This window comes from Eptatretus burgeri, chromosome 10 (genome assembly GCF_056783735.1).
Source record: "Eptatretus burgeri isolate ZD-2024b chromosome 10, Ebu_testis_v1, whole genome shotgun sequence".
Classification (NCBI taxonomy): Eukaryota; Metazoa; Chordata; class Myxini; order Myxiniformes; family Myxinidae; genus Eptatretus; species Eptatretus burgeri.
This window is the reverse complement of record NC_140970.1, coordinates 70,704,449-70,727,115: the sequence shown is the minus strand read 5'-3', so window position 1 is coordinate 70,727,115 and position 22,667 is coordinate 70,704,449. Positions and strand designations below refer to the sequence as shown.

Genomic DNA, 22,667 nt, shown 5'->3' with positions numbered 1-22,667 from the left:
CACATCCACCAGTTTAAACTTTTTGACGAGCTGTGCCAAAGGCCTTGCACTGGGTGGATGAGGCTCACAAGTGTTCCGATCAAGTTGTGGGTTGAGGGTGCAGTTGTAGTCACCCCCCAGACACAACAACATGGTTAAGTCAATGGTGCTTACAAACTCTGCCAACTTGTACAGAAAGGCACCTCTTTCAGAGTTAGCACTAGGACAGTAAACATTTGTCATGCAAATCTTTAAGTTACTACTGACAAATTGCACAGACAGTAAGTAACCTTTGCAAATTTCCTTACAAGTTATCTCCGAAGGCTGGAGTTGAGGATGCAACACTATTGCCACACCAGCCTTGGCCTCAACAAGCGCACTCAGAAAAAAAGACAACCTTTAAAGATTTTACACCACTCATCCTCAGAAGACCGATTTGCATGCGTCTCCTGCAGCATTAGCACATCAATTTTTAGCAGCGTCTCGCATAGCGAACACTGCTCATAGAGAGCTTGGCGTTCTTCTTGTTCTTGTTCTTGTGAAGACAAAACCTTAATCTCTTGGACTCGGCTCTTGTATATACAAGATCCGGATCTCCTTAAATACTGAGCACATGTACGCATCCTCACAGACGGTGCCTTTTGAGAGCGTCTATCATGAACTTTTAAATATATTCGGACATTTGCTTTAAAGTTTCGAAAAGTTCACGTTACTATTTAAAGATTATTCCATTTATCGTATTGTAATTTCGTAAATACATTATTTATTTTGTAAATACACGATATATCGTAAATACGTAAATACATCATGACGCGTTTCGCTATTGGCTTAATCAAGGCACGTGACGAAATATGGGAAGTTGTTGTTTTTTTTTGTTGTTTTTTAGCCAACAAAATCTTTCGGACGCTGCTCGTGGACACATTTGTCCTTGTTTCATTTTGGAAGAGCTGAAATACCTGGAGGTGACGCACACAACTGCGGCCTCCATTGATGTTCAGGGATGCTACTTTTATCTCCATTCTGTTAGTTATTCTTGAAGCTCTTTCCCAGCCCGAGTAACACATTTCCTTAACCTTTGGAATTGAGGATCTGACATATAAGCCTGATAAGGATCACGAATCATACTCCTTGCAGTTTTAATGAAATCGTGTAAATTCGGGAAGTAATCTTTGATTTTTACGTATCTTTTCCTGAATGTATCATCCAGGAATTTAATCACATTTTCTTGAGACACTAAGGTTGTGTAGTTTCCCCCTTCATCCTCTTGAGAGCTTAAAGCACTAAAATGTGGAGTCGAAGAGGTTTCATCTGAATCAAGTGCTTCAGCTATGGCCTCTCCTATTACTTGTGGAACACTCACTTTTGGCTCAACAGAAAGTTCTGCTCTGTTCACAGACCCCTCCGAATTTGCCTTGTCCATGTCCTTCCCCTCTACAACCCTTACATCATCATCTGTGAGGGAGGGATTGACATTTAACTCACAGGGATTTTCCCCTTTATCTATTTCTCCATCACTGTCAGACATAGCTATTAACTCGTCTGAACAAGTTTGGCTAACAGGACAAACACTTAAAACATCCTGAGGTACCTCACTGTTCTCTGTGTCCCGCTCGGAGTCGGCCAGTGGAGCAAGCGAAGTTTCCACATCCACACACGACTCCGGTACCACCAAGGGGTTTCCAATGTGAGACGTACCTTGGGGCTCCACCGAGCCCGGCACGATCTGAACCTTATTCTGCTCCTTAGCATCAAAGGCATCGACATTTGACCGTTTTTGGCCTTTTTTCCTGGTATCCGTAACAGATAGCTCCATATCGTCCACACTGTCCTGTACAGTGGATGGTAAAGGAGAGGAAGCAACCACTTTCACTTCCTCGTTTGGTGGGGGTGGATTAATTACGTCACGATGACACACCCTCTCTCCAACGTCGGTCGGGGTGGACGAGTCCAGTTCGTTGAACACCTCAGCCGGTGGGGGGGGGGGCTCGACTCCCGATTCACCTTCTCCCCATTAGTTTGTAGTGAGGAAGAATCGTTCCTCTCTGAACCTTCACTTTCTTGCGGTGTCACCGCATTGGGTTACATTTATCGCTAACATGACGCATCGGCACCATTGAGATCCTCGACACAACCTTACCGAACTTATTTAACTGGTTACACTAGTCCTGGTTCCTTATAAATGGTGGAATATTATTAATGTTAACTTTAACTGTTGGGGCCTGTAAAGCGAACACAGAGAAGCAAGTGTTCGGTTCGATGAACAGGCCATGCTCAATCACCATGGTGACCACGTGTTCCTCGGACACAAACACCAGAAACTTCTTATTCATGCGACAAGCAGCACGAATATTATGTAAACCGACGATGTTACCAATGGCGGAAAGCACATCGTTAAGTTCCACCTCACTGGGAGGGAAGAAAAAACAGCTTGGTTTACAAGTTAGTGACTCGAACATCTCGACACGGAAACGTTCACCCGCCATTCTAACTGAAGAAAACAAGTTAGTAAACTTTATCGAGAGAAATAAGGTGTTTTCACAAACACCAAGAAATCAACGATTAAAGTTAAGAATTAATAAAGAACACGGGCGCAGTGAACGAGAAAAACCTCCCCCGGCGGCCATGACAGGCCTTAGGCCTACGATTTTCTCGACACGAGACCTTGGGCTATCTCTCTCTTCTCCAGAAAGGAAGGAGAAAAAAAACACGGGAAAAGTCCACAAGTAAAAACGAACACATGGGAAAGGAAAAATGTGGAAAGTGGAAACACCAAACAGCACAGCAGGGGAGGGGAGGGGAGGGGAGGAGAGGGGAGGAGAGGGGAGGAGAGGGGAGGGAGGGGAGGGGAGGGGAGGGAGGGGAGGGGAGGGGAGGGGAGGGAGGGGAGGGGAGGGGAGGGGAGGGGAGGGTAGGGGAGGGGAGGGGAGGGGAGGGGTACTCACGACACGAAGCAAGGAGCGGCCATGACAGTACACACAACGTACCAACAGCCAGCAGGGGGCGAGAGAGATAGTGAAGTTACTGTAGTTATGCAGTCGATAGTAGAAAAATCGTGCAAATTATGATACAAGCATCAAATTTGGCATTTCTGTTCTGCAGGGCTTTCTGATCAAATCTGCCCGATTGGCCATTTGAAAATCCAAGGAGGAGAAGGCAGCACGATGGGAGGGGAAGGCAGCACGATGGGAGGAGAAGGCAGCACGAGGGGAGGGGAAGGCAGCATGATGGGAGGGGAAGGCAGTACGAGGGGAGGGGAAGGCAGTACGAGGGGAGGGGACGGCAGCACGAGGGGAGGGGAAGGCAGCACGATGGGAGGAGAAAGCAGCACGAGGGGAGGGGAAGGCAGCACGAGGGGAGGAGAAGGCAGCACGAGGGGAGGAGAAGGCAGCACGAGGGGAGGGGAAGGCAGCACGAGGGGAGGGGACGGCAGCATGATGGGAGGGGACGGCAGCACGAGGGGAGGGGAAGGCAGCATGATGGGAGGGGAAGGCAGTACGAGGGGAGGGGACGGCAGCACGAGGGGAGGGGAAGGAAGCACGAGGGGAGGGGAAGGCAGCACGAGGGGAGGGGAAGGCAGCACGAGGGGAGGAGAAGGCAGCACCAGGGGAGGGGAAGGCAGCACGAGGGGAGGAGAAGGCAGCACGAGGGGAGGGGAGGATTCCGGTGGATGTGACGCCCAGTTTAACGTCCATCCAAGAGAAGGCACACACATTCATGGATCACTGTGCCTGTGAAACACCGGAATGACAGTTTATCGCTGGGTCAGGAGTAAAACCCAAGCTGGACAGCTTAGAGTGAGCGTGCGTACTTATCGGCTGTCCTGCTATGATGTGGCGATTCATTGCTTTGTCTCAACTGAAAACATTTTTTACTCATTGTAATCATCGTGTGTGTGTGTGTGTGTGTGTGTGTGTGTGTGTGTGTGTGTGTGTGTGTGTGTGTGTGTGTGTGTGTGTGTGTGTATGTGTGTATGTGTATGTGTATGTGTATGTGTGTGTGTGTGTGTGTGTGTGTGTGTGTGTGTGTGTGTGTGTGTGTGTGTGTGTGTGTGTGTGTGTGTGTGTGTGTGTGTGTGTGTTTATCCTGCTTGGCTATTCTTGTAATTGAATGACAGTGACAGAATCATTCCTACCACAGGTATGATGGATGGTGTATCTTTCCCCGAGATCATGAATAAGACCCCTGGGAAGCGTCGCACCCCCATCTATTAATTACTGTACAAAAGGGATACGGGTGTTAAGTTTGATTCAGTTTCCGCCAATAATTTGGTTAGTGTAAACTGTAAAGGAGCTAATTAAAAACTAAAATCCATGCTCACCATACACCACAACTCTTTTGTACTTATTTTCTCCCGTTTGTGGAACCACCATCCTGAGCTTGTTCAATCCAACTCTTCTGCCCAGGGTTTCGAAGAGGTTGTGCACCACCATCTCATGTCATCCCCTGTCCCTACCTGCAATAATTTCTACCCCCATTAACTCAACCATCTCACTCACAGGTTATTGTCCCCCCCCCCCCTCTCTAGTTCCTCTTTTCCCTTGCTTCTTGTGTCCAACTGTTCCCCCAATACTCCACTGTCAGTTCGTTGCTTTTTACCCTCTGTCACCTCTTCCATGAACCTTGACCTCCCAAAGAAAATAAACACATTGATCGTTCCCATGAATACTGTTAATGCTATGACAAGCAGAATGTGCTAAATGGCATTATCATGTGTCTGTTTCCTTGTGCATTGTATATCATCTTTATCAATCATTGTACTGTTTCTTCTTCTTCTGGTTAGTCCAACTCCTTCAATCCTTCAATAATTGCAGAACTTGTTTTTATTTGCTGTACGTGAGTGTGTGCTCCGAGAGCAAAGTGCAGGGTGCGTGAAACCGAGCCGTGGCCTCTTTTCAAGTACAGACAAAAGGCATCGACGTCTGGAGTTGTCCTCACTTCAATGGGTAAGCCATTCGGTTTCTCACCGTCCTGGGAAGGAATATTTTTGACATAATCAGTTCTCATTTCTGTAATCTGGCAACAATGTATATGCAAATGCTTTTCTGGTCTTACGACAGGAGTCTGATGTGGATTACTTTCAAAGGTGACCACGTTGTTGTGCATCTTGTACGCCATCACTAACATGAGGTCTTCTCTACACTGTTGAACAGATGGCTAGTCAAGTTGCGAGACATCTCCAGCATCGCTGACACAGTCGAGGTGTTGAGTTCGTATGTATCTGGTTGTCATGAAACACTTTACTATGTATAAAAATGGTTTTCGTACCGTTTCTTGCAGGTGTACACATTTCTTTATGCACAGGTTCCACACAGTAGCTCCATATTCTACTCAAGGTCTGATGGGAGTTTTGTTTGTCTCTAACTTCAAGTCTTAGAGTTGATGTGCAGGTTCTGTTGCAGGAAAGCTAAGGTGCTGTTAGCTTTCTGACATACATTTGTTACATGATTGTTCCATTTCAGGTCAGAGGTGGTGGTAATACCAATATACTTGGTATAAGTCACAGACTCCAACTTAGTGGAAATGTAACATATTTTGTAAGGACTTGACCATCATGTGCCAGCACCCAGGCCAGAATCCAAATGCCTCCTGTAACTAGATGTCAGTAACCCACAAAGGCGAACCCCAAGTCGAGGCAATGAGTATTCTCTTCCCACCCTGAATCAGTGGTCCATGTCCATGGCATGGTCTGAAATTGAAACATGGCCTGGAAAAGATAACAGCAACTGCTTTTGTTTTGAGGTGATTGGGGGAGTCTATCAGTTATACTTTCAACATTGCTCAAGAGAAAAAATCCATTCAACCAATTTATTTACTGTAAGCTAGTCTACCTCGGCATCTGACCATTTCATGGTCAGTAGGATATTACCAATGAAAGCATGCAGGTTCATAACACATTAACAGAAAGAATGCGATATGGATTGCAAACACCTCCTTTGAGCAAGTTACAAACTTTTTGAAAACTTTGTTTTTTTCCGTTTTCCATGCAGTGTAACAACCACCTGATTGTCTGTAGTAATGTAATGCCATCAAGAACCACCTGCTGTCTACTGTTCTGGAGGAAGTTGGAGATACATCTGTTGTTGCAATCTCCTACCCCATACCCATAGTTGCCAAGCTTATGGAGTAACCTCTTGTTGCCAACCATATCAAAACCCTTGCTGCAATCCATAACAAGAACACAAATCTGCTTATCTCACCGGATATTGTTAGTAAGATCACTGATGAATCTCAGCAGCTGCAGCTCACAGGACCTATTCTGTCTAAATTTGTGTTGCAGAGGGGTGTAAAGGATGTTGTGACTGTTGGCATGTCTCATGGTGATAATTGCTCCGATGTGCTCCATGAACTTAAACGAGATGCATGCAAGGGGTATCGGTTGATGTTTTTCAGCTAAGCTGGACATTACATTCCAGATAAGGTATTGTCATCGCGTGCCGTCCATCCATCCGTCTCCTTTTTCAACTTCTCCAGCCAAACCGCTGGGCTGATCTGACTGAAATTTTGCAGCAACATTCCTCTCCTGACTGGTAACAGGAATTGTAAAGCTCATTCTGGTCACATGACAAAGTATGTGAAAATGGTCGACTTAGAAAATGGTCTTCAAAAATCTTCTTCTCCAGACCCACCAGTCAGAATGCTACCAAATTTGAGTTACAACCTTAGGCCAGGGCAGGGATGTTAAATTGCCGAAGTAATTCCAATCACGTGACCAGAAGTGTGTTAAAATGGCCGCCAGAGTCAATTCTTGTGAAAATTGTATAAATTCCTTCCAAAATTTTCTTCTCTCGACCCACCTGTTATAGTGCTAACAAATTTGGGTTTAAACATTATGGTAGGGTAGGGATGTTAATTATATTGTGGAAGTCATGCAGATCACGTGACCAGAAAGAAGTATGTCAAAATGACCAACTTTGTCAACTTTTGGGAACATCGCATCAATTCCTTTAAAAATCTTCTTCTCCAGACCCACCCATCAGAGTGCTACCAAATTTGGGTTACAACATTAGGACAGAGTCATGGTGTTAAATTGCAGACGTAATGCCGATCACATGACCAGAAATGTGTCAAAATGGAAGACAGTAAATATTTGGAAAATCATATAAATTCCTTCAAAAATCTTCCTCACCAGACCCACAAGTCAGAATTCTACCAAATTTGGGTTAAAACATTAGGCCAGGGCTCAGATAAGCTCCAGGTCCAGTGGTCCTTTAAAAAAAAATTTTTTGCAAGCAAGCGATTAGCTATCGTGTGCAGTCTGTAGCTGCTGGTTGCATCAATTTCTGGGCGCACAGCTATGCTGCTGATGCAGTGCCCTCTATTACCAGTACACTGGTACTCATTTCATTCCTAACCCAACTATAAACTGCCACCATGGTACAAGTATGCAATCATTTAAATTGGATATAAAGAATCTGCTATAAATTGCTGTTGAATGTTAAATATCAAACATCTTTTGAAAGGACTTGACTATCATGTGCCAACAGGCAGGCCAGATTCCAAATTCCTGCTGTAACTACCTGTTCGGGATCCACAAAGTCGAACCCCAAGTTGGAGCACCGAGTATTCTCTTCCCACTCTTCATCAGTGGTCCATGTCAATGGTCATGGCATGGTCTGAAATTAAAACATGGCCTGGAAACGATAACAGCAAGTGCTTTTGTTTTGAAGTGGTTTGGTAAGTCTATCAGTTATATTTTCACCATGAGTCACGAGAGAAAATCCATTCAACCAATGATTTCACTGGTAGCTTCTCTACCTCGGCATTTGGCCATTCCATGGTCAACAGAACATTACCAACAAGAAAAAGAGCAATCAGAGATTGCAGACCCTTGCCAGAACTTCTTGTGAGTGGTGTATTTTAGAGGTTTTAAGGTAAATCCAATATGGCTGCCAACCATGTGACCTATGATAGCATGCATGTGAACCTTTTGTTCCTCATGGACAGGCAGTCATACGTGTAAAGTTTTGCCTCAATTTGTTCAGCCACTTACGACAAGAAGATTTTTGAATTTTTTTAAAAAACAATATGACTGATGACATAATGATTTTTTTTTTTCTGTGGACCATTTTATCCCTAGATGACCCTCAAAAATTTTCATACTGATCCGATGTGGCGTTCTACATACGCAATTATGACATCATAAAAAAAATCATCCCATTCCCCATGAGGAGTATTTGCTATGTGCCAATTTTAAATGTTTTCCTTGGTGCAGTTTCAGAGATACAGAGGTTCAAAGTTTTTCCATTTTTCCAATATGGCTTCCACACCACATGACCTATGACATCATGATAATCATTAAAACCTTCTGCATGAGTTGTCGCACCAATGGTGAAGATTTCGTCTCAATCCAAAAAAGCAGTTGCAGAGAAAAACACTCATGCTCTGGAGGGGCAAACAAACAGACAAACAAACAAACAAACAAACGGACCCAAATGCAATAACCTCTCCTTTGGCAAGGGTTCAGGGCAAGGGTAATGAAAGCAGGCAGGTTCACAAACATTTACAAAACAATGTTATGTGGATTAGAATATTAGATGAAGGGGAATGAGTGCAAGCCCCTCTTTTGAGTAAGTTAGAAACTTTTTGAGAACTTTGTTTTATCAGTTTTGCACGCAGTGTGACAGACACTCGATTGCATGTAGTAATGTCAACGTATCCAAACGGGGACTGCCCTCTCGACTTGGAATGTTTGGCAAAAACAAGAGTTATGGGGAGGGAGGAGGAATGGCATGCGGTTAAAGATACATAATTCCTCTCACCATGCGGAGGATATGATTCTGAATTTTTTTTTTAATTATTATTTACAATCCTAAGGCTCATTTTCACAAATTGCTTCATCTTTTTGAGATTAATTGAACCAAAAATGGGATGGAGAAGTTAAACAGAAAAATGAGGTATGCACAGTATTCCGCACCTCTGTAGGGGCAATCCTGCTTTACATGCGGGGAAATTCCACACATACTCGATCATTTGAAGAACTTTGAAAAACATATTTTTGCGAATTCGCGCCCGCCGGCGTGCGAGCGGCCACGTAACTCAAATCGCGGCACGTCGCCCACCGGACGGACAATTCTGTCATGACCCTCTTGGACTAACGCCGGGAGCTCGTCACGAGTTGGCCTTTCGCCCTCACCACGATCGTGCCAATCGGCCCCCCGCTTGGGATAGGGTTGTTCGCCAAACTCGACCTACCTAAGTACCCACGCGGAGGGTAGACCGGGCGATCGCACCTCGCCGCAGGTCGACTCCAGACACGGGCCACTTAAGCGACCCATTCCGTACTATCAGGATAACCGAGCGGTGTTATCGTCGGCCTCGACGGTTCCGATTAATTATCGGGCATATTAAGCCCACTACCAACCCTTTACGTGAAGCAAGATGGAGATGCAATTAAAGAAAAGACGAAGCGAAACGGGAAAACAGTTCAACATAATGCACATTTATTCCGCAGCACACGGAGAGCACACATATACAATTACAACAATTATGCACCAAAAGCAGATGCAACAAAAGAAACACAACAATGCAGATCTACTACCGACTACGCGAGCACACGGCAACACTTACACAGTTTTACTTTACAGACGGCGCCAACAACACATTTACTCAAAAGCAAAAGAAAAGGGCCACCCTCAAAGACAAGGGGGCAGACGGGGCCTGTGGGCCGCGAGACCGGGTGGATCCTACCCGTGTCTTTGTGATGAGCCGCAAATGTGGTGGCGCGGCGGCGCCCCGACTCCGCGCTCCTTCGCGGGTTTCGTTGGTACTGCTTGGAGTGGGGTGGGAACGGCCCCCCCCTTTTTCGCACTATCTCAGTGCGGGGGAAAAAAAAAGGGGGAATTATTGATGCTCTGGGGAAAAGAGGATAGCTGGCTTGCTTGGGTCCCGCGACGAGCGACTCCACTGCGAGCTCGTCGCCGACCGCAGTCTTCCTTGCCTCGGACCCGAACCCTTCGGTCTCCTCCCCAATTCTCCTCAGCCGACTGCAGCAAATCACCTCGACCGCGCTCCAGGCTTCCTCTCTCTCTGCAGCTCCCCGACAGACTCCGAACCCCGACAGACTACGAACCCCGACAGACTTCTCCCCGACAGACCTGACTTGACTCTTCCCAAACCGACTGCCGCCGCCACACTCCGCCGCCGCCACACTCCGCTCTCCAAAAACTGACCCTTTCAAAACTCGCCTTGACTCTTCTCAAACTCGCCTTGACTCTTCTCCAACTCGCCTTGACTCTTCTTCAACTGACGAAATTCGCCCCGTGCTCGGCGCTTTATAGTCCGGCAGGAGAACCCATATGCAAATTTCTGGATTAGAACGAGCTCGGGGGTGGAGCCACGCTCGCCCATTGGACGGAGAAAAAGGGGCGTGAGTCTCCCCTGATCCTCGAATTTGCATATCGCGATTCTACACCGACGCGCCTGGAGGCGGGGCCAAACCGCCCCGCGCTTGCTGATTGGACGGATCAGAAGTGGGCGTGTATCATTCCTGATCCGAATTCTCCTCGGAAAGGCCGCACTTTGCACTCGCGGTTTGGCGCGCGTCCCGTTCGAGGCCAGGACAGCCTGACGCTCGGCGTTCACAAGCGGTGCGGGAATGGCCAAAGAAGGAGAAGAGGTGAAGGTGGTGGAGGGTTTATTGTGGTGGTTTATGGCCATGGCGACGTTTGGAATGGCGGTGATGCGATGTTTGCGGGAGCGAGTTGTGAAGGTAAAGGTCGTGGCTGTTGGCGTTATTGTTGTTGTTGTAAAGTGGCGTTGCGGTTGGTAGTTGTTGTGTGATGGCGGTTGAGACGTGGTTGGTTCAAAATAAAGATAGAACAGAAAAACGACTATCTCAAAGGGTCGCAGCCCGAATGGATCACATTTATTCCCTCTAAACAACGGGTTTGGGGCTAACTACACATGTACTTACAGAGATATCTCACCTACGGGACCTGAATGGTGGTTTGCGAATTTCCTCAACCGCAACAATATTTTGACCTTGTAACACATACCCAACCATATTCTTCTTCTTTGATACAATTATTCCCACGTTCTTGTGGGGTTGGCTGTGGGAAGTTGGTTTTAGCCCAAGTCTTTTATGAAACGGTTGGCCAGGTCTGACGCTCAACTAAGTAATTAGGGCAGAAATTTGGAATTTGTTCATGGTGCTGGGGACTCTTCACAAAGGACACCATTAAATCATTAACATCCACCAACTAATGCCAGAAGATGGGATGTCTAGTTTAATGTCCATCTGAGGGACGGAACACACATTGATGAATCACCCTGCCTGTGAAACACCATGGGATGAGGAGTTTATAGCTGGGTGAGGATTCAAACCCAGGCTAGACAGCTAAAGGGCAAATGTGCATTCCTCTAGTCTAAGCCATTCTGCCAGCCCAACACATACCCAACTGTAAGTAATTCCTGACATTAAATTGGTGAAACCCTTTCAGAAAAGGATTTTAAAGGTTTTCACTTTGATCCAATATGGCTGTCAGATCACATGGTATATATGACTTCATTTTTATCCATCTTCATTTCCGATGCGTAGTCAATCACATATTTAAAGTTTTGCATTGATTGGATGTTGTATTTTTCTATCCAAAATGGCTGCCAGACCATGTGACCTATGAGGTCATAGTTATGAAACTTATTTTCACTGTGGGTAGTTGATCATATATTTGAAGTTTTGTATGAATCTGTTAAGAGGTTTCAGGGAAGAGGATTTTACAATGTTTTCCTCCGATCCAATATAGCTGCCAGACCATGTGACCTATGACATCATACTTGTCAAACATTATTCCTTGTGGCTGGCTAATAAATCATATACTTGAAGTTTCGCATCGATCGATTAAATGGTTCAAGAGAAGGAGTTTTTTTTTTGAGGTGTTTGTTCAATCATAGAAAGCTGTCAGACCAATGAAGTTTTAGTTAACCGACTTTTTATTCCCATGCGCTGTCGATGACATACTTAAAGTTTTGCATTAATTGGTTGAGTGAGTTGAGAGAAGAGGATTTTCAAAGGTTTCAGCTTAAATCCAACATGGCTACCATATCACATGACCAATGAGGTTTAAGTGATCAAACTATGTTACAGATGGGTCGTTGATTATATATATATATATATATATATATATATATATATATATATATATGTATATATATATATATATATATATATATGTATATATATATATGTATATATATATATATATATATATATATATATATATATACATATATACATATATATATGTATATATATGTGTATATATGTATATATATATATGTATATATATATATATATATATATATATATATATATATATATATATATATATATATATATACATATATATATATATATATGTATATATATATATATATGTGTATATATATATATATGTATATATATGTGTATATATATATATATATATATATATATATACATATATATATATATATATATATATGTATATATATGTGTATATATGTATATATATGTGTATATATATATATATATATATATATATATATATATATATATATATATATATATATATATATATATATATATATATATATATATATATATATATATGAAGGTTCGCATCGATCTGTTCGGTGGAAGTTCTGGAGAGGGGATTTTTAAAGTTTTTTTTTCAATCCAATATGGCTACCAGACCACATCACCGATGACATCATACATTTAAAACAACTCAAATTGAATCATAGATTACATAATATATATTTTGCATTGATCGAATAAGAATTTCAATTTGTCCAATTATGGCTGCTGCACCAGATAACTGATATCATTATCAAACCTTATTCCTCATGGGGAGTTGATGACATATGTCAAGTTTCAATTTTTTTTCATTGAGAGATTTCAGAGATGTTCAATTGAAAGAAAAAAGAAAAAAAAAAAAAGAAAAAAAAACTTTGTTCCAACATGGCTGCCATACAATATGCTGATGATGCCAGACTGTCAGATTTATCAATAAAAAAAATTCTCCATGTCATATGCTGCCCCTATGTTGGAAGTTTCACAAGTGGTTGCAGAGAAAACAGATTTAAAAGCGATTAACCCTTTAAGGACCAAAGGACACATATTTATACAGTAAACCCTCAAATATTGTGGGGGTTAGGATCTTGGAAAATGCCATGATGATTTTCACGATTGTGGTCTAAACTAAGGGCCAATGGAAAAAGGGGGGTTCGGTTCTTGGATTTCAAGAAAATATAGAGGAAGGTGGATGGCAGCCAGAAATAAACACATCACGATTGACATAAACATGCATAATAAATACAAAGCATGTTAACATTGAAATAAACCTGTTCATGCAATAAATACAGGGTAAATTAAACAAAAACAAGACTTTTACCTTTTAAAGTTATTACAAAACACCAAGATGGATGAGGGTAAGAACATTATGTACTCACACTGTCCTCTGTCGTAAATAGAAAACACAAGACTTAGCTCGGGATGATTCTGTTAGAGGGGGAGGGTGAGGCGGGGGAATGGGGAGCGGGGAAGGGTGAGCGGAGAAGGCGATTCAGCAATCGGAAGAGCAGCATTAGTTTTACAGCAAAGTCGCCTGCAGCATTGCCACAATAGAGAAAGGTAACACGATCCTTAACCGTCCATCCATCCAATGGGACCAGACTGTGCAGAACGTTGGTGCTGCCTAAGCAGTCTCCTTGGCTAATGGGTACAATCCTGGATGGGTCACCAATCCAACAGGATACCAGCAAGCTGGTACTCATTTTGCTGACCTCGGAAGGATGACAGGCAGAGAGAGTCAACCACACCTGGTATTAATTCAACAGCTGAGGGGGATTTGAACTCAGGATCCGAGGATCCCAAGCCCACCAACCGAACCATGAAGCCAAAACCAGGCATATCCTTAACCACATTTCGTTGAACTCTGATATTTCCTGTTTGGAGAGGAAGGTATGAGGTATGGCATTGTCTTCCAGAATAATCCAATCTCAGTGTTGAAAACCTGCTCTGGCATAAATCACTTTGCTTCAATTAGTTTAATAAGCTGTGGTTGAGAATGCGTGTTTGAGAATGAGGGAGTCTGGGTGTCAGAAATTAAGGGTTTTGGAATGGCAGTTTGAGTACGAGTGTTGGAAAATGAGGTTTGAAGGAGAATGAAGGTTTGGGAATGAGGAAGAGTACCATGGGGAAGGTGCTACCTCAAGTCATTGACACCGTTATGGTGGTCCAATCATTGAGCCAACCGATCTAACAATGTGATCTTTTCTCTCAACGTCAAAACCTTTCTCTGCCTCTTGGCACAACTAACTTTGTCCATCGCTTTACATTTGGGCTCATTAAAAATGGTGCACGAGAAACAACACAGGGCTTTTCATGGGAGATCATCGTACATGCACGGGACGCAAACACTGACTCATCTCAGCTCAAAATGAAATCCCACGAGAACAGAATCGGAACAAAACAGGTTGCCCACAATTGGTCGAAACCCACGATATTTGAGGGTTAACTGTATTACATAAGGAGCTGTGTGTGCATCCACCTGTGTGTCCGGGTTCCACACATTGGTTGGACAGTTCTCCTGACTCCATCCACAATTTATATACTACAGCTGCCATGCTAATGATTGCTACTATGCAAAGTGAAAGATGTCAAATTCACAATCGCCATGCTCTTCCCCATCCCTAGAAGTTTTCCCTTCATTGAAAAACGACCAAAGCAACAGTTAAAATGACTTTGAGCTGATAGGTGACACTGGCCTTGTGAAGATAGGCCTCAGGGATTGAGGCAGCATTCTGCTGTTTATACACCACCCAAATAACTCTGGCATTCTCTCAAGCAGCACTTTTACTGCAGAGGTTACATGGGTCTTTGCTGTTATTTCCGACTATTTTATCTTCAAGTTGTGAGTTGGCCAGAAGACAGTGATGGGTTTTTGTGAAGTTGGTGATGGCACGATAGGGGAGCGGAAAGCTTAAATATTCCACTGTTTCGATGTGAGAATGCGCGTTCTGCTTTTATGAGCAGGAGGATGGTGAGGGTGAGGACTTGGGTGCTGGTGGAGGACTTTTGGTGAGAGGGGGAAGGGGTGGTTGAGGAGTTGTCAGAATTGAAGTTGTATGTTTACTCACAGTAAAAATGTCATTGGCCATAGGTGTGTGTGTCACTGTTTGGGGGATGGGGGGGGGGGTGACACGATCATCCTACGGGTAATGTGCGAGTGTCCCAAAACTTTAAAGTTGTGTATCTCTGATATTATACCTGCAATTTCAGATTACTTTATGTTTGTACATTTTAGATTACTTTATAGTGGGGTGAAGTGGGATGAATAGTAGGGTGAAGAATAGCCTTTCCAAACTTTCAGATGACAAAGCTTGGGGGAAAAGTGGATGGCAGAGTGGGTGGTGATCAGATTCAGGAGAGTATTGATACTTGCACAGATTGGGAAAAAGATTGGCAGATGGATTTAAACCTGAGCAAGTGTAAGGTGTTGGGGTTTTGAAAGAACAATGCAAATAGAGATTACCTGATGCAGCGAGTAATTTTGGTGTGTGTCACACAGGAGAAGGATCTGGGGGTGGTAATAGATATGGGAGGTAAGTAGGAAGCACAATGCCAGGCAGCTTTAGGTAAAGCAAATTGGGTTTTCGGTTGCATTCGGAGGGTGGTCAAATATAAATCAAAAGAGGTGGTGTTAACATTGCACAGGAATTTAGTGAGGGCCACAGCGAGAATATTGCGTGCAGTTTTGGTCACCACAACTCAGGAAGAACATAGATGCCAAGGAGAGGGTTCAAGGCAGGGCTAAGAGATTGATTCCAGGCCGAGATAGACTCAGCTATGAGGAGCGGTTGAAGGAGACAGGGCTTTATACACGAGAAAGGAGGCGGTTACAAAGAGATATGATAGAAATGTTTAAGATAATGAAAGGTAAAGATAAAATAAGTGCAGATGAATTATTCAACAGAGCAGTGAGAGGACCAGGGGCCATGGCCTGAGAGTAAAGAAGAGGAGAGTTAAGATGGTAGCAAGGCAGGGGACACTTTTACTCAAAGAGTTGTTAATGCATGGAATGGTCTCCCTGGAAAGGTAGTGGCAGCAGAAACAGTAGATAAGTTTAAATTAGAATTAGATAGGTACCTGGAAGTTATGGAGATAGAGGGGTATAAGGAAGTTGGCAGGACTTTTAGGTAGCTTGAGCATTGATGGTGATTGTGTGTATGTGTCCGGAGTGCTGTTGATGGGGGTCTCATCAAAGGGTGATGTGTGGTTGATGTGTGTTTTTTTTAGCCAAATCCATGCCCCCTCCCCTGAGGAGGGAAAAAAAAACAAAACACAAAAACTACAAAAACTTTAAAAAAAATAATCTAACCATATAATTAATTAATTAATTAATACAAAACCCCACAAAAACATGATTTAAAAAAAAACAATAAATTTTGCATTTTCTTCTTTGGATCTTGTTGTTAAATTCGTGTGATGTTGATCTCACACAGGTAAGATAGGCTGAATGGCCTCCACCTATGTCTGATTTCCTTGTATTTATGTCTGTACATTTTAGATTACTTTACTTTACGTCTGTACATTTTAGATTACTTTGCTTTACATCTGTACATTTTAGATTACTTTACTATACATTTTAGAATACTTTACTTTATGTCTGTACATTTTATATTACTTTACTATATGTCTGTACATTTTAGATAACTTTAGTTTATGTTTGTACATTGTAGATTAGTATACTTTATGGTGTATATTTTAGATTACCATACTTTATGTTTTTACATTTTAGATTACCGTACTTTGTGTTTGTGTATTTTAGATTACTGTACTTTATATTTGTGTATTTTAGATTCCTTTACTTTATGTTTGTACATTGTAGATTAGTATACTTTATGGTGTACATTTTAGATTACTGTACTTTATGTTTGCACATATTAGATTACCGTACTTTATGTTTGCACATTTTAGATTACTGTACTTTATGTTTGTACATTTTCAATTACCGTACTTTAGGTTTGTTCATTTTAGATTACCATACTATATGTTTGTATATTTTAGATTACTGTACTTTATGTTTGTACATTTTAGATTACCGTACTATATGTTTGTACATTTTAGATTACCGTACTATATGTTTGTACATTTTAGATTACCGTACTATATGTTTGTACATTTTAGATTACCGTACTATATGTTTGTACATTTTAGATTACCGTACTTGATGTTTGTACATTTTAGTTTACTGTAGTTTATGTTTGTACATTTTAGTTTACTATACTTTATGTTTGTACATTTTAGTTTACTATACTTTATGTTTGTACATTTTAGATTAATTTACTTTATGTTTATACATCTTAGATTAATTTACTTTATGTTTATACATCTTAGATTAATTTACTTTATGTTTATACATTTTAGATTACTTTATGTTTGTACATTGGCAAATATTGTTGCTAACTCTTGGTAAGGATTTTTGTTCTTTCCATCATTTTTCATTTTTTTGTTCATTAGAAAAACTTGTATTTTTTTGTCATGTATACTCTTGAATTTAAATTCATATCTTTAATTTTCATAGCCAAGCTAATAATGAAATTGGATTTATATCTGAAAATTACTTTGAAGATGCTTGTGGTTCTCAAAGGGTTAAAAAGTGGAAAAACAAAAGAAGTGAAAAAGGTGTGAAGAAAGAGATTAATAATAACTAGAACTGCCACTTTATAACTGCTGGCAGTGATGACCGGGTACCCAGTCCGTCCGCCTTTGACACAACTGACACAACGTGAGACTTAAATCATAGTCGCAAAGTTTCGCATTTATCGGATAAGCGGTGCCAGAGAAAACATTATTTAATGGTGATACAAACACAGGCCTGCTTCGAGACGGCGCGGAACAGACGAGTTACGAACCGGGCAGCACAAAGCGTTCAATTTCCTTATTACTGGCGAACAGATTCAAATAATTAAATAATTCTGGCTGCCAAACCGCGTGACCGATCAGGTTGAAATTTTAAACTTTTGTTTCGCATGTTGGCTAAATTACAAATGTGAAGTTTCGTATATATAGAAGCAGTGGTTCCAGAGTAAACATTAATTAATATTTATCTTTCAATCCAAGATGGTGGCCAAACCATGTGACATGTGACGTCATAATTTTCACCACGTGTGGAAACACGATGGGAGATGATAACTGCAAATTTTTACTTCGCTATATTAAGCAGTTCCAGAGAAAACATTATTTAATATTTTTCTTAAAACCAACATGGCTGCCAAACCCTGGGCCCGATCCCGTTGAAATTTCAAACCCTCATTCCGCATGAGTGGTGCACCATAAAGGTGATGTTTCACATTTATTGATGTAGTAGTTCCAGAGTAAACATTAATTAATATTTTTCCTTCAATCCACTATGGCTGCCAAACGTTGCGTCGTACCTCAAAAAGGGGTGAGAACTTTTTATTCGTCTTGGAGAGGCGGTCATATTGGTGGAGTTTCGCCTGGATCTGTTCAGTCGTTTCAGAGAAAAAGACGTTTAAAGATATTATTTTTCAATCCAAGATGGCTGACTAACCATGTGACTTATGACATCACAAATTTAATTTAGATTCTGCTTCCAACTGGGTAGTGGAACATGTTTGTGAAGTTTCGTGTTAATCGGTAAAGGTGCGTTTTTCTATCCAAGATGGCTGCCAAACCATGTGATGTCTGACGTCATAATTTTTACCACGCGTGCACACACGATGGTAGATGATAATTGCAAATTTTCGATTCGTTAGGTTAAGCGGTTCCAGAGAAAACATTATTTAATATTTTTCTTAAATCCAACATGGCGGCCAAACCGTGTGACTTATCAATTCAAAATTAACAAACTTATATCGCCTACCTGTCCCGAAAATATTTCTGAAATCTCCCCTTCATCAGACCAGCGCTTCTGGAGAAGAAGATGTTTGAAGGTTTTATGGTTTTTTCAAGATGGCCGCCAAACCATGTGACCGATCAAGAAGAAATTAATAAACTTGAGAAAGGACGTCATGGGGAATATATGTGTGAAGTTTCGTCTTAATCTGTCTTGCTCTTCTGGAGAAGAAGATTTTAAAAATTTATTCATTTTCAATCCAAGATGGCTGCCGAACCTTGTGACCTATGATATCATAAATTTAAATTCTGCTTTCCATCGTCGACCCGAACAAGACTGTGAAGTTTCGTGTAAATCGGATAAGGTCTATTTTTCGATCCAAGATGGCCGCCAAACCATGTGACTTCTGAGGTAAAAATTTTTTACCGTGTATGCAGACTTGAGGTAGGAAGGCACTTGCAAATTTTCGCTTCGATGGCTTATGAAATTCCAGAGAAAACATTATTTAATATTTTTCTTACATCCAACATGGCGGCCAAACCATGTGACCTATCACTTCGAAATTAACGCATACATGTCACGAATATAGTTCTGAAATCTCGCCTTCATTGGACCTGCGGTTCTGGAGAAGAAGATGTTTGAAGGTTTGAAGGTTTTTTCAAGATGGCCGCCAAACCATGTGACCTATCAACAAGAAATTAACAAACTTGATAGAGGACCTCAGGGGGAATATATCTGTAAAGTTTCGCCTCAATCTGCACAGCCGTTCTGGAGAAGAAGATTTTTTAAAGAAAAACACTAAAAAACAAGATGGCGGCCGAATTACGTCATCGATGACGTCAAGAAAAACATTTTCGTCGGTGACTTGAGGAGTAGATGACGCTCAAAAATTTTCAGATTTTTCCCATACGGCGTTCTACTTGACGAATTTTCACCGGTATATCGCTTCACCTATGACGTCACGAAAAATCACTCGTGTTCCCCATAGGAAGCTTAGTAAAATGTATCAAACGAAAAAATTTTCTATTGCATGGTTTCCGAGATACAGATGTCCAAAGTTTATCGTTTTTTTCAAGATGGCGCCCGCACCACGTGACCAATGACGTCATAATTATAACTTGATTGTGCTATCAAAAAAGATACATCCTATGGTGAAAATTTTGTGTCGATCGGACTTAGTGTTCCAGAGAAAATGATTTTTAAAGCGAAAAAGGGTGCAAAATGCCGGCGGAAAAAGAAAAAGAATAAATAAACATAAGAAAAACAATAGGGTACCCTGTACTCACAGGGTACCCTAATTAATCTGAAGGGAAACAATATGATACCAACCTGTAAGGCTTGGTCCACTAATTACAAAATCAAATGACATTATTGGAACAATGACTTGAAACCACAAATCACAGTTTTTACTAAATTTTACAGAAAGCTCAACATTTGTCTTATTTAAGGGAAGTACTTTCTCAAAGCTTTTTCTTCATCATACGAAAGTCACAAGTTTGGTTTGTCCAGCTGCAAGGTATTCCCCCCCAAAACACATAAACTCCATTCATCTGCCATGAGGGAGTAAAGCAATCAGTAAATTAAATCAATCCATGCTTAAAATAATGTTCAGACACTACAGTATCAAAAGTGATGAAGCAAAAATCAAAATAAATAGACAACACGTGTACTCACCTGTAACCATATAAACGCCTTGAAAAGTTAGATGAATAACTTTCTTCTCATTTCTTGAATGCACACCGAAACGAAATGGAATTTTTCATGGATGTAAACATTGTCATTTGGGAGGGTAGGTTGCAGCACACATCACTGCAGCAGTTGAACTCCCAGTTTTGAAATAACTGAGTATGCAACTGAGTGTGTGCCATGCCCCTCCCTCCTTAACCCACGTGACAACTGGCGTGGTGTGGACGCGTGGCGTTTTTTTTCGTAAACCCGATCATGATCGCGTTGTGTAAATGGACTCTTGCGGCTCGGTTACTTGTAGCTTCATCACGTACTGCCAATGGCTTTCCATCTTGCTTTCCACGCACCACCCAGACCATTATGCTCAGCTCCATGGACAACCCCACTCGTTCAGCCAGTGGGCTTGAAGGTCCTAGTGGTGAGCATTTCTCCATCTCTGAGCCACCTGCCCAGCTCCGGCAGCCCATGCATGTTCCGAAGCGACTACTCCTTGGACCTGGTCCCGCGAATGCATCTCCGAGGGTTCTCCAGGCTGGATCATTGCAACTTCTAGGTCATCTTCATCCGGAGTTTTGCCAGGTAGATGAGAGTTGGAAGGCATGTTTTCCAGTGTGTGATGTGTGTTTCGCCTGTTTGTGGTGTTTTCTTTTTGGTTACTATTCAGCCTTTTTGGGAAGTTAAACATTCCTAAAAGTAAAATGAGGTTTTATATAAATCTAAGTTGTTTTGTTGAGCAAAGTGTCCAGATGTTTTTGATTATGCAATGCATGTTGGACTGAATCGAAGCATTTCAACATTTTTCGAGAGCGTCTATTTAGTACATAGGCACTGGGTGAGGAGTTCAATTGGGAATAGTAAAGGAGGAAAATGGTATATAATGGACTGAAAGGAGGATAATAGGGGCCGGAAATGTGGGAGGAATGGGAAGAAAAGGGAACAGATGTTTGCGAAGAGTAAGATGAGAGATCCAGCCTACTTGCAATGTTTTGAAATCCTGCATTAAATCAGTTAGGGTTTTTACCCCGCATTAAATCAGTTAGGGTTTTTACCCCACATTAAATCAGTTGGGGTTTTTACCCCGCATTAAATCAGTTGGGGTTTTTACCCCGCATTAAATCAGTTGGGGTTTTTACCCCGCATTGAATCAGTTGGGGTTTTTACCCCGCATTAAATCAGTTACGGTTTTTACCCCGCATTAAATCAGTTAGGGTTTTTACCCCGCATTAAATCAGTTGGGGTTTTTACCCCACATTAAATCAGTTGGGGTTTTTATCCTGCATTAAATCAGTTAAGGATTTTACCCCACATTAAATCAGTTGGGGTTTTTATCCTGCATTAAATCAGTTAAGGTTTTTACCCCGCATTAAATCAGTTAGGGTTTTTATCCTGCATTAAATCAGTTAAGGTTTTTACCCCACATTAAATCAGTTAGGGTTTTTATCCTGCATTAAATCAGTTAAGGTTTTTACCCCGCATTAAATCAGTTAGGGTTTTTATCCTGCATTAAATCAGTTAAGGTTTTTACCCCGCATTAAATCAGTTAAGGTTTTTACCCCACATTAAATCAGCTATGGTTTTTACCCCGCATTAAATCAGTTAGGGTTTTTATCCTGCATTAAATCAGTTAAGGTTTTTACCCTGCATGCAAGAAGCCAAAAACGAGGTTAAGCGATTGGTTCACTTTGTCTGTGTGTCTGTCTGTCTGTCTACAGATATCGGTCTGTGATTGAGGAACCATTTAATTTAAATATAATTTTACATTTTGAATACTGCGGAAAGTGAAACGAGCCCAAACCCGCAGCTTAGCAGTACTTTGGCTCTGAAATTGGCAAATTGTTGGAATCTCGTTTGAGCGCGCACACGCACAGAAGGGTAAAGTAACTTTTTTTCTCTGTCTGCTTATTTGGCAGTTAAACAGAATTGAAAATCATTCCAAACAGCAAATTTACTGTTTTTAAGGATGTCATAAAGGACACAAACACCAAGCATGACAAATGAATGCAACGTGTTAGATATGGTGGTCCAATAGCCACTGCACCAATGGCGGTAAAATTTCGGAATTAATTTTTTTAATACGCCCTTTAAAATCTTCATTTTGTTTCAATTTAATTATATACTTGGACACTGGAGAACACAATCGCCTTCTTGGCACTTTCAGAAACC

The 22,667-nt window shown here is 41.6% G+C and overlaps 2 protein-coding genes across 10 annotated transcripts in view; one reads left to right on the top strand and one right to left on the bottom strand.

Moving 5' to 3' along the window:
* The window catches only part of LOC147018834 (uncharacterized), a 45,734-nt gene extending 25,103 nt beyond the window's left edge, over positions 1-20,631 (bottom strand). For 3 of the 7 annotated variants that reach the window (XR_015062546.1, XM_085898895.1, XM_085898896.1), the window contains exon 1: positions 20,493-20,631. The gene's annotated coding sequence lies outside the window, so the exon portion shown is untranslated. The other 4 variants (XR_015062545.1, XM_085898893.1, XM_085898891.1 and 1 more) reach the window with 4 other exon arrangements.
* The window catches only part of AGXT (alanine--glyoxylate aminotransferase), an 83,329-nt gene continuing 65,447 nt past the window's right edge, over positions 4,786-22,667 (top strand). Inside the window, exons 1-2 of one of the 3 annotated variants that reach the window (XM_085898879.1) lie at positions 4,786-4,922; positions 5,130-5,178. Coding sequence is in view for 2 of the 3 variants with exons in the window: in XM_085898878.1 (XP_085755004.1) it covers positions 20,760-21,083 (324 nt within the window). In the remaining variant the exon portion in view is untranslated. Of the gene's footprint in view, positions 4,923-5,129; positions 5,179-19,890; positions 21,084-22,667 lie in introns of those variants that run through there. The other 2 variants (XM_085898878.1, XM_085898877.1) reach the window with 2 other exon arrangements.